The sequence below is a fragment of the Carya illinoinensis genome, chromosome 3 (assembly GCF_018687715.1).
Source record: "Carya illinoinensis cultivar Pawnee chromosome 3, C.illinoinensisPawnee_v1, whole genome shotgun sequence".
Classification (NCBI taxonomy): domain Eukaryota; kingdom Viridiplantae; phylum Streptophyta; class Magnoliopsida; order Fagales; family Juglandaceae; genus Carya; species Carya illinoinensis.
The window spans coordinates 1,916,550-1,929,555 of NC_056754.1; the positions used below are offsets into that span (position 1 = coordinate 1,916,550).

General features: G+C 35.4%; 1 protein-coding gene across 1 annotated transcript; it reads right to left on the bottom strand.

Moving 5' to 3' along the window:
- Positions 1–955: 955 nt before the first annotated feature.
- On the bottom strand, positions 956–4,954 carry LOC122302400. Its single transcript, XM_043113643.1, has 5 exons — positions 4,091–4,954; positions 3,101–3,568; positions 2,225–2,602; positions 2,075–2,142; positions 956–1,425 (listed from the first exon to the last, which is right to left on the bottom strand). The coding sequence occupies exons 1-5, from the start codon at positions 4,727–4,729 to the stop codon at positions 1,221–1,223; spliced, it is 1,758 nt and encodes a 585-aa protein (XP_042969577.1). The 5' UTR covers positions 4,730–4,954; the 3' UTR covers positions 956–1,220.
- Positions 4,955–13,006: the final 8,052 nt, after the last annotated feature.

Sequence of the window (13,006 nt, forward strand, 5' to 3'; positions counted from 1 at the left end):
GGGTGGTATGGTGAGTGACAACTCTTAAATATTATTAAAATATTATTTTTATTTAAAAATTTAAAAAATTTGAGTCATTTATATTTAAGAGTTTAAAAAAATTATAATAATTAAATAAGATAGTTGGGGAAAATAAGTAATGCCCGCCTGATTTGGAAATTCATTTTAATCAATTTTTTCTCATTTTTTAAACATCACTAAAAAAATAAATACTTTTTTAATTTTAAATATTTAGCTTTTACATCTAATAATTATCTAATTATTATAACTTTTTAAAACTTTTAAACAAAACATAAAAAATAATTTAAATTTTAAAATAAAAATTATATTTTAACAATATTTTAACTTTATAATATTTTTATTCAACTTTTTTCTCATTTTCAAAACATAATAAAACAATTTAATTCAAAATATTTCATCACTATTCACAAAAAATTTTATTACAATCAACAGATTTCTCAATTAATCTCCCCAAACGAGCCTAAATGTACTGTTGCTACTACTTTTAACCGGGTAATTCAGTTTGCAAAATCAAAATGGATGACAAAAGAGACTGAAATGCTGAGAATTTGTTTTGAGGCAAAAATTTTAAACATGGTTCCGCCATGGTCAAAGTGAAGGACTTCTTCAATTGATTTGTCTCGATTGCTGTACAATAGTAGCGCAAAACCTTTTGTCCAATTAATTGACAATCGAGTGCGTACGAGTGGTGCGATGCGGCCCAATTCTTAGCACCGCCTTATATTAAATCTATTAATACAATTCATGTCTCAGCTAGCAATCATCAGGCAAACCTTAAATTCTTACATCAGGGAAGCATACAAGTGAATTATCCGACTTTGACTGATACACAAAACATCTGTTAAATATTCCTTCTATCGTATAGCAGTGAAAGCTACAGAAAGGTTGAAACTAAATTCAAACAAATCAAAATCTGCTCAGGAAGACGAATACATAAATAAATAACAAAGCAACGCTTTCTTCTTTCCAATACGTAAAGCTTCAACAAACCAACAGCAGACTTCTAAAGCATTCCACAACCATAATACTTTCTCTACATCTCTTAAGGGGGTCAAGGGCTAAATCCATTTTTTACATTGACAAAGGACCTAAACACATCACCCAGAGATCATCAGATAAAAACATATACCTCTGACATTCTTCTGGGTTTAACCGGAAAAAGAAAAGAATAAAAGAAAAAGGACCAGTGCAGAGTATTGCTAGCCCGACATGAATGACATGGCTCGTCTGAAATCCAAAGACTTTAGTGCCGACTCAGGGAAATGCTTCCCATCAGGTACCCATAGCCCACCCTTATGCGGCAGCAGCACCTGTGGTTGGCTAGCACCTTCACCAGCTTCCATAGATGGAACTTCTTTCTTCTTCTTCACGAATTCAAAAAACTCCGCAACCTGGCGTGCATACCTTCAAGCAAAAGAGACAAATTGCAGGAAGATAAATGAAAAATGCATTTTGGCTGCAGATAATACCCAAGATTAGTCCAGCATAAATCTTGCAGACGCTCACAATCAATTGTGTCTTGGAAGATGAACCCAACTCCATTTATCTCAAATAACCTAAAACCAATCATTGATCGGACCCACTACTTTTTAAATTTTTCATAAAAAACTTAAACTTATCTCAACCTACTTCATATATTTCAACCTAAAAAATTAAACCCATCTCAATGAGACTCATAAAATATTACTATTCATAACTCAACTCATCTCAAAATCCAAAAACAGCCTTAAAGGTATATGAAGTAGAGGTTATCACAAAAATTAAATATACAAAAGCATCATGGAATAACAAAAGCAAGCTCCCAACATATCCTTGATAGAGCAAATACAGGAAGTGTTTTTAAACAATCCAACAACACAACTAACAACAAAAAATAGTGTGATTTAACATGCCCAAAACACCAAACGAGAGAAAAGAGACTAGAATCAAACAAAGTATAACTTGCAAAAATGTTAGACTCAGCAACCCCAATGAACACTCGGGGGCAGACGCAGACCCAACAATGTTTTTATGCATACTCGTTGAATATCAAAATAAGAGGTTGTTATCTTACTGCCTCTTTGCCTCAATGTCTTTGCTGAAATCGATGTTGGGTTCACAGTCAAGAACCAAAGCAGGAACCTGCTTGTGACCAAAATAAATTTTAGTTAGAATTTCTGAATATATAAGTTATGAGAAGTTCGTGTAAAAGCAGCAAATATACCTTCTGGATACTTGAATGCATGTGATCACCTTCCAAATAAAACACACGGTCCCTTATATCAGGATGTAAAGTGCTGTCCATATCTAAGGGTAGCTTGCTCACAGATAACACACCATGATTTCCACTTTGGAACGGGAAAAGCCAGCTCTCATGTTTTTCATGTAAGTCACTGAGATACTCCAGGGAGACCCCACCCTCCTCTGCTCTTTTTCTAAGCTGCATGCGCTTGTGGCATGTATCAGGACTTGCTCTAAGATATATGAAACCATCGGGAATAAGCCCAGGCAAGCATGATACCACTGGATCAAACCATGAGTCATAAATACTGATCTCCATCTCATTCATCCAATTTGCTTCATGAACAGCTCGTACAAAGACCTTTATTTAATATGAACATGATAAAATGAATCAGCATTGATACACTTAAAAAAGGCTTTTTCTTCCTCGTGAATGGGATCTACAAATAGGAGAAGAAGAGCAGAATTTTTTTTTTAAATCCCCCTTAGATTAACTTGAGATCGATGAGTAGTGGGAATTACATTTTGCACGATATGTTCAGCAGAATAAGCTCTCTCTATTAGATTACAACAAAGATTTTTTTTTTTTTTAAATGACAGGGAATGCAGAGCCCTTGGGACTCACCCATGGAACCTTAATCCCCGATGAGACTTGGCCTGACAAGCCACCGCCATGGCCTCCCACTTAAATCGCAGTTTGATCGGGGGAATCAACCTGTGTCATGGGGCTCATGCACACAACTTTGATGTGGGTACATCAAAGAAACTTAAAAGAAAAAGAAAACAAAAATTGTGAGAGAGAGAGAGAGAGAGAGAGAGAGAGAGAGAGAGAGAGAGAGAGAGAGAGAGAGATGCTTACCATTCTGTCACTGAAAACACTCCTTTCCATCAATCTGAGGGGCTTGATGCCACCCGATGACTCTCTCTCTTGCATAACCCTCGTAACAAAAACATAATTCTGGAAGGTATAGGCATATCTTTGTGGCTCAGCATAGAAAGCATCCAATACATTGAAGTGGTCAGGTCCAACATCCTGCCACTTGTCAATGGGTTCTGGAACAATCTCAACAAGATCGCGTAGCTCTAGCGTTTCGTTAGCTATTCTCTGAAGGAAAGTTGTCTTTCCAACACTGATATTTCCCTCAACGCAGAAAGTAAGTCTTTTCTTCTGCACCGCCTTCACATCTGAGTTTGAACTGTCCTCCTTCAACTCTTCATCAACACTCTCTTTGATGTAAGTAGTTATACTCTCCGCATGGTTTCTGTGTATGATTCCTACGGAACTCTGCAAGAACTCAACCATCTTCTGACTAGATTCGCCAAAGAACTGCGACGGGAGCACAAAAATCCTTATCATGAAAAGAGTTTAAAAAAAAACTAGCACAGCTAAATAGCACAGAGTCAGGTATAAACATAAATTCTACAATTTGTTAGGAAATGATAGCCTTGGGCAATTGCTGCCATAAGTATCAAAATGCTGAATAACGTGAATGTCCGGGAAGATAGTTGGCTGTCATGACAAAATCACTCGGCAAAATCTTTGATCCATAAATCTTCGAATTATAATCTCAAGACATCGAGAAATTTTAAGTATGACAAAGTTCAACTGGAAGAAGGTAAAATAAGTAGAATTGGACTTCAACCGAGGCACTCAACTCTATCATACATAATTTAGATATAACCAACAAAACGCATTTGGGATACGCCCATTCCATTCTAAACTCTGGAAACTCAAAGTACTAACTACCACTGGTATATCACCTCTACTATCTAGCACCAAAAGCCCAAAGCATTCCAGCCCAAAAACACATTTTTTCTATAAATAACTGATCCTTTCAAGCAAAAATACCTTATCCCTGTACAGTTGCTTAAGCTCGGCAACTCCGCCAATCCCCTTATCCACCAGCTTCCTCAAATTCCTTGGCCCCACGCCGGGAATCGTCAACAAGTCGGGATTCCCTACAAGCAACGCCGCCGAACCCCTCTGCCTCCGACCACCACCACCCAACCTAATTGGCTTCTCCTCCAACGCTTTCTCGGGCTGCCCTTCATCAGTACACTCCGAAGCCTTCTCGGAACCCACCAAACCCGACCCATCAGAACCCGCGTGCGTCCACGCCCCCCGAGATCCGCTTCCTCCGTCCTTGAACACGACCCAGGCCCGGAAGGGCGGCCTGTTATCCATTGCACAGCGACATATAAGACAGAAATTACTGGGCTTGGCGGCGGCGAAGAACCGAGAGGAGAGGTTACTGGTGCTGAAAGACTTGGTAGAGAGAGAAGCAGCGACGGCCGTGAAAGAAGTGGGGTTGGGGTTGGGTAAAGTGTGCGTGGTTGATGGGGTTGGCATTGGGAGAAGAGGGGTTCTTGCTGGGGTAGTAGTTCTGAAGCGCAGGGTTTTGATGGTGGGGTTTTTGATAGGAAGAGAGAACAAGTTGTTGCTAGGGTTTTTGAAGGGGAATGAGAACTTCTGCATACCTTCTACCATGCATTTCCCAAACAAGCTTTTTCGTTGTTGAACTCTGCAGTAGTTCTTCAGAACGCAGAAATACAGACACAGATAAAGAGAGAAGAAATGGTTTGACAATGGCTGCGAGGACGCTAGTGTTTTTGGGAGGGAAGAGAGGGCTGTACTGAGCTTTGACTCCACTTTTTGACACTGAGGAAGAGAGAGAGGGGGGTGGATTTTAGGGTTTTGAATCTTTGATTATCCTAGAGTCTTGACTCTACTGTTTGAAATTACGTTGTTGTTCCGGGCAGGATAATGTGAGAGCGGTATCATAATAGTTGAGTTGCACTCATATTATTTGCCAGCTGATTTTTGGCCAAATTTTTGAGTTTTAAAATAAAAGTTTAAAATATTATATTTTAATATTATTATTATTTTATAATTAAAAAAATTAAATTGAAATTTAAAAATATTAAATTATTTATTATATTTATATAGAAATTTAAAAAAATTATAATAATGATATGAAAATTTTAAATTTGATATGAAAATTTTTAAAGGCCAAATAAAATAGTGCCTATTTTAAGCAATTCAAAATTGACACGTTCTTTTTTTATTTTAATCGACACGTGTCTAGAAATAGTATTTTCAAATAATTATAAGAGTACATAGATTTCAGATAAGAAATATTTTGTAAGTGCACCTAAAATAATTTCTCGCAAGTGTCTAATTTTATTTAATCATTATAATTTTTTTAAATTCTTACATAAAATATAATAAATAATTTAATTTTTTTAAATTTTAAAATAATAATATTAAATAATAATATTCTAAAAATATTTTATTTAATTTTTAACTTTTATCTTATCTCAACTTACTATTCAAACTATATAAGTTCCTAAAGATTTTTTACATTTAGAGAGATTTGAACCTATATTGGAAGGAAGCATAACCCAAACCCAATGTCTTTACCTATTTGAACATTAGACAATTGTTGGCATTGTTTCTTTTGTTTAGGCTTTTATGAATTAACCTTTTTTTTTTATAAAAAATACGTTATGAAAATTTCAGATAATTACATTTCAATAGAATTAGAATATAATAAAAAGGGTTGGTGAAAAAAAATGAGGGAGTGGAGGACGCCATGAAATAGCTACAATGGAAGCGTTCTTATTCTAATGTTTTCCTTTTATTAGTTGTTTATTGATTAATTTTATTTTATATATTTTGAAAGAAAATGATAAACACACATTACATTTTATAATATTTTATACAAAAATATTTAAATAAATAAATATTTTCATAAACTAACTTATAAAATTAACGTCACTATATAAAAATATCTTTATTTTATAATATATGTTGCCATTGTATAAATTATTATAAAATATATTATGTGTCTTATCATTTCTCTACTAATGGGTGGGGTGTAGGCGTGCGTCCCGGCGTGTGTCCCGGATTTGGGTAGGTGTGCTTGGGGCGAGACAATGCGGTACAACTTTTCTTTCGGACAGACAGCATTGAGAGTCGAGTCGAGACAAATATCACTAAAAGCAATTGAAAGCCCCTTCGGACCGGTCGGGCTGTTTTTCTCATAATAACAGCCCCACACATGGAATGACACGTAGGCAAGCTCACAATAAACTGTCTGAAGGAGATTCCAGCCGATTGATTTCAGAAACAACCCACTACGTATTACGAAAGGAAATACCAGGAGCTCTCTCTTCCAAACAACCAGCTCGACTTCGCCGCACCATACCAGCACTGTTGCCGCCAGCAAGTTTCGTCGCCCCCCATTGGGGTATTTTCCTCCGTCGCCTCCCAATGAGGTCATTTCCTCCATCGCCCCCCACCCCCCCAAAATAAATTCCTCATTGCTCAGTCGCCCACCACTGAAAAGCTTTTCCTCCGTCGCCCCACCAAGTCGTCGCCCCCCATTGATTTGTGTTGTGCTCTGTATCACAGACAAAAAAGCCCAGATAAAGAAAGTGAATCGATTGTTTCTTTCTGCAATTTGCGTATAGTTAATTGGGAAGAGAAAACTCTGTCGTCTTCTATTTGATCTCAATGATTCTTTTACATGACCGAATACTAAAGGAACCAAAATCCAAAATCCAAAACCCAAAAAGAAAAAAAAAATTGAAACAAACAGAGGAAAACAGTCATCAAAATCCCTCTATGGAGGCCAAAAAGAAACCAAGCTTGTGCCACCACGCTCGGGTTCGAGTTCGTGCCGCACCGTGAGGTAAACCTCCGTCGCGGCTCGAGGTCGAGCTCTGTCGCGGCTTTGGGTCGAGCTCCTTCGCACCATGCGAAACGGGGTCCGTCGCATTGGTTCTGGTCGAAACCAAGCTTGAGCCACCACGCTCGGGTCCGAGTTCGTGCCGCACCGTGAGGTCAAGCTCCGTCACGGCTCGAGGTCAAGCTCTGTCGCAGCTTTGGGTCGAGCTCCTTCGCACCATGAGAAACGGGGTCCGTAGCATTGGTTCTGGTCTGGTTTGGGATGGGGGCTTTGGCGGAAAAGGGAGAGTTCCGTGGGATCGATGGGTCTGGTTTGGGATGGGATGGGGTCTGGTTTGTGTATTCAATTTCTTATCAGCTATAGTCAGGCGTATAAAGAGGTGAAATGGAAGAGTTACGTGGCAATAATTTATTGGTGAGCTGTTATTTGGGTATTAGCAGATTGACCGGTGGGAAGGTTTTCTCAAAGCAATTAAAGTAAGAATATCTAACAGCCCATTTGCCTTTACTGATTTCAGAGTCTAATTGGATTCGTGGTGAACTACTTCAGTGTTAAAGCCCAAAAAGTTTTCAAGGTTTAGCTCACAGAATGGATTTTTTAGTTCACCCTTTGTTACCAACTCAAGCCCATTAGTATAGCCAACTTGGGCTTTATTCTCCGGCCTTTTGTTCCGCATTCTTCTGTAATATGTATATATGGACTTTCTTGGGTTTTTTTTTTTTTCCTCAGAAAATTAATCGCCGATTATCTTGTACCATATTCTGATCAGCACTATTAATGGCATGGCCCCCAAGAAGTATCGATATACTTATCTACAAGACAAAGAAAAATTATACTCAATAGTCTTACATCATATATTTTTTTATTTTTTTTTATTTTTTTATATATTCCCTCAACATGTATATGGCATAAGGCTGTTAAATAGAATAATTCTTAAAGATAAAATATCCATCTAATAAGATATATTTATGGTTGTTTTGCATTGTAATGACCTAATTTTCTTTCATAGTTTTTCTATTTCTCATCCCTATACACCACAATTATTTTTACTTTTTTAATTTTTTTTAGTTTTATTATTTTTAAACTAATTAAGTTTTTCTACTCATTATCTATATATTACATATTTGATAAGAGAAACATATTAAAAATTAAAAAATTATATGTGATGTTAAGTGTGAAGATGATGAGTAAAATTTTTCTTTCATAAAACTTGTGGCATGGTGAGGTGAGTCGTTTCCTATATAATAAAATAAAATAAAAATGATAGATGGATAATTAAAGGAATGGCACAGTGAAACAGAACTGAATTGGGCTGTGCTTAAGTTGTGATAGCATAATTAAGCTGGGCCTGCGGAATATTGCATGGGCTACATGCGACCCAACCACCCATGGTCCCATGCATAGATAGCATAATATATATGGCAAGCCCAAGAGGTTCGTTCGTCGAGTTGGATGGAAATTAACAAAACAAAGGTATCCTTCTGTGTCTTATATATGATATATGACGATGTTGAGGAAAGGACTTAGTTTTTAGAGATCGTTATTTCCCAACTTTTATTTTTTTTTGAAGCCCTCCTGATCTTTGATCATTTTATATACCCTAGCCATAAAAATACAATGGGGAGAAAATATATAGTTTGGGCATGTCATATACGTAACATCATATATTTTATGGTATTTTCTTTTTGCAGTTGTTTTATTCTATCTTTAATTATTTCCCCTTTGAGGTAAGAGTATCGGAGACTTGGCTCAGTTTGAAACTTGGATTGAATTGAGATTAACTCAATTCAATTTAATTTTAAAATTAGTCTGACATCTAAATACCTAATTCTCAAATTACTAAATTTATCTCAACTCAAAATCTATTTACACGTGAGACCAACAATATTTTTTAACTCAACACCTATTTATACGTGAGACTCATAACTTTTTTTAATTTTTCATAAATATATCAAAACTCGTTAAGTTCTTAACATCAAAATACATCCAAATTCATCTTAAGTGACACTACAAAACTCATTACATAATCTTTTAACTCACTATTATTTATAAAAAAAAAAAAATTAACTTATTTCAACGCAGCTTAACATTTAAACCGACTGCCGTGTCAACGGTTTCGACTATACGTGTTAATGGGTATTGGGCCGCTGGCTGGCGGTCTGTTCCTAGGATCAATAGGGTTTGGACTTTAGAGCTTATTTATATATATCTTGGGACCGGTCACCGGAGTGTGTAATTACTTTGCTAATATGTGGAGAAGATTAAACAGGAGGAGAGATCGATCGTCAGGGTGACACAGAGACACGTACATTGAGCATGCAGATTGCGGAGTCAGCCACGTTCAGTACTGAACTGCATTAATATTGAAAGACTGAAAGTCCCCCGTTGTTTATAATTTTCGATATAAAGTATAGGAGGGTTTGCTAATATCACTGTTGAAAATAATTACTAATTCACTAGACTGCATTGACAATTGATGTACGTTTTTAATTAACTATGTGCCGGCGCCGTCCGTGTGCGATTCAGTACTAGTATTGTAGGTCGAACCTTACAATTATCGTTGTGCGCATTTTTTGCGGCCATAAGCTCAAGATATTATAATTTTCTGACAATTAACTACTTTTAGGAGAGACTTTTGGAGATTAACTACGTCATGCACCGAGGTTATAGTACAGCTTCAGAAACCATATATGCATGAGAACATGAAAACAATATATATATATATATATATATATGATGCCAACATCTTACATCAACTAATTAAAAGTACTCAAATTTTGGGTAAAAGAAAAAAGAAAAAAAAGAAAAAGAAAATTGATATAAAAAAGCTAGCTAGGGTACGTTCGATCCAAAAGAAGTACTAGCTTATGAAAAAGATCGATGCAATTAAAGGTCTGACGTTCAAGAAACCAGCTTTTATGTTTCGACCATGTATAGTTTTCTACTATTTATAACTCTTAAACAACATATAATTTCCATGCTCTTACAACTTGCTAATTGGGTCAGTACGTATTTCATAGCCTGACTAAGACGAAACGTGTTTAATAATTACCAAATAGTTGCAGGTAGCGCGCCCATGTTCTAGTTTTGGCCTAAAAACAAGGACACGTTTTGATCGAATGTCACATATCGATCGAACTTCCCTAATATATATATATATAAAAAAGGAATATTAATATTAGTGTCCGGCCGTCTGCAAGGGTTGACAATCAAAATTAAAAGGGTGTTACTGTCACATTCTTAATTGATCTGCAAAAACAAAGTGAAATATGATCGATGGAGCCGAATTAATTAGGTAGGTAGGTCAGGTAACGTGAATCTTGACATTGGGTTTCAACCTTCAGGAACGAATTAGTCGATATCTTTCCCACCTACATCTATAACTACTTGGCCCTTGAATGATCATATATATATATATTAATATTTATATCTAAATTAAATTATTAAAAGTTAGATGAATAAAAAATATAGGTAAGTAGGTAGGTAGATAGAGGCAATAACGAAAAAGCGAAAAAGATCCACAAGTAGAGCCCAGCAGAATTTGATTAGAAAGGACAGAGGTAGTTGCAGTTTTAAACGTCACCCTGGCTACCAACCTTTACCAACCATATATCAGTTTTCTCATATGCCGTGTCTCTTCCATACTTCCAAGTTGGTACTGGTAGTTCTTATCCACTTTTGTTCTTTAGGTTCCGGTTTCATTGCCCTTCATCTTGCCCCCACACATCCACACAGTACATATATAGATTATTATTGGTCTGCCGATGGGACTGAGATGAGAATTGCTTCGGTGACCACGAAACTTACAGATCAATCTTAATTTATGTGCGTGCGTGCGTACGTAGGTCATGAAGGTATTCGATTAGTGGACAAGAAGGAAAAGAAACAAGCTTCGTGATTGGCTCCCGGTACACATGTTTCACATTGAAGCCCGTTTGATGAAAAATTCATACTATCGTACGTTGATCAGTACTACATGATGAGGAGTGGTTAATTTGCCTTGTTAATTTACCGCTGTATATAATATATATGTCTGGCATGATTGATGATCTCACGGGGTAGGATTACAAAATTATCCTATATATATGTGTGATTATTGGATTGAGTTCACCCATGTGATAATAATTTAAAAATTCGAGATGACATATATGACTACTTTTAAAATTCATAGTACTGATCAATTACATGATGTGTTCGAAAATATTTTCTCCTGCATCGCATGTTCTGTTCTGTTCATTGGTGCACCGTACGTAGACGTTTTGTGAATGAAATCAAATATTTAAATTATCATACATTTTAATTAATGTATATTATCTAGTTACTTACGTTTTTAAATGCCAATATATATACACTACAAAAGAATTACATATTTGCTGTTAGTTAATTATTTATTGTCAAAATGAATTTATTCACGTTACAAATCATCCTTTTTATCATAAATTATTTATTATAAATATTTATTTTTCTTGTAACGATATTAGCGTATAGATAAAAGCATAATTAGTGTTAATTTTTCTATTTAAAAAATTACATATATATATATATGCCTGGTTAGTTATAAATATTATTTATATTTTTTTCATTATCTCTATGTATAGCTAGCTAATTAGGCCAGAAAAGGCTAGGATCGGTTAAATTAAAGGCATTAATGCTGATCAAGCTAGGTCGGTAGGTAGGGTGGGTACGTAATAGATTCGTGCACTTAACAAATTAACCAATTTATAAAGTAATTGAATTAATAGAGGTTAATTATAATATCACCAAAGTTTGAACGAGAAGAATTAGCTAGCTCCAGTACTACTACTGGACCAAATTCTTAATAATTAGCTAATATATATATATATATTAATTAGCGAGCGAGCAAGCAAACTGTTTCTACCACTATTTTTATTAAAATCAATATGTTTTGATCTTAAATAGTCATTTCTTTTATGGTGTCTATATATCCTTAATGTTTATTAATTTTTCTTGGTATTAACATATATTAATCCACACTAATTGCTATATATATATATATAGTTTCTGAATTATATCTCATGGAAATTAGTTCGATGTCACGAAGTACTCACAAACCCATGCAGCTAGACTCATGTGAATTGCACGCAGGTGTGTCTAATAAAGACTAGATCCACGAAATTAAATAATTCAGATTCATTTGAAATCACTACTAAATGGAAAATTATATTCGAAATCCAATTAAAAAAAAAATATTAATCAGACGGCCATGCAAGGTACGTACGTGGCATATGATTAGGTAGAGGTTGTAGCAAGCGAATGTGGGTGTCTTCCCTGAATAGTTAGGCCTAGAACATCTATACTTCGTGTAAAATTATAAAGGGACGTACATAATGCACATGCACGATGTATTCTTATTCTGTACAGCTTGACACGTGTTTCAATTTTAAGAAACGTTGAATTACATCTATATATCTATATGTTATTTATTTATATATTAAATAAAAGAGATTTTAGATTAACGCAAAAACTTTATAAAAATAAAATTACAAAATGAATAATATATAATAAAAATACTTTATAATCTAATATTATATATATATACTAAATTATGTCAATTTATAAATTTATTTTTATAAACAAGTTATTTTCTCAGAAAAAGGTGATTAATTAATTAGCTTAGCTAGCAACAGGTAATTAATAGATGTGGGTGATGAGTAGTAATTATATATATATATATAGGCAGTTGGAAATTTCTTGATGAACATGATGCGGGTGGGAGCTGGGCTGTTTGGTTGGCTTTAAGCTATATAGATAGAGATCTCATTCCCATTAATGATGGAAGGAATCCCATACTTCACTATATATGCACATGACATGATGATCCGCCTCTTCCCTTTTGAGTTTTGACGATCGACCATAGCCTCCCTTCCTCCTTCCTACGGCCCACCACCTCCACCTATCTCCCTGCATGCACCTTTTAACTGACCATAGTACTGTTTCCAGCTTTCTATTATTCTAATTGAAAATTCGGTTACCTACCTCCCAAACATGTCACATGCTCGATCTCTCTCATCGTCTCTTCCTGTTCACTACTCCCTTCATTTCTCTCTCTCTCT

Excerpts from the sequence above, each read along its gene's own strand:
- LOC122302400 (XM_043113643.1), bottom strand. The coding sequence starts at position 4,729 with ATGGTAGAAGGTATGCAGAAGTTCTCATTCCCCTTCAAAAACCCTAGC. Across the intron at positions 2,603-3,100 it reads GTGTTTTCAGTGACAGAATG|GTCTTTGTACGAGCTGTTCA; the intron begins GTAAGCATCTCT and ends TATTAAATAAAG. Across the intron at positions 1,426-2,074 it reads GACATTGAGGCAAAGAGGCA|GTATGCACGCCAGGTTGCGG; the intron begins GTAAGATAACAA and ends TTTTGCTTGAAG.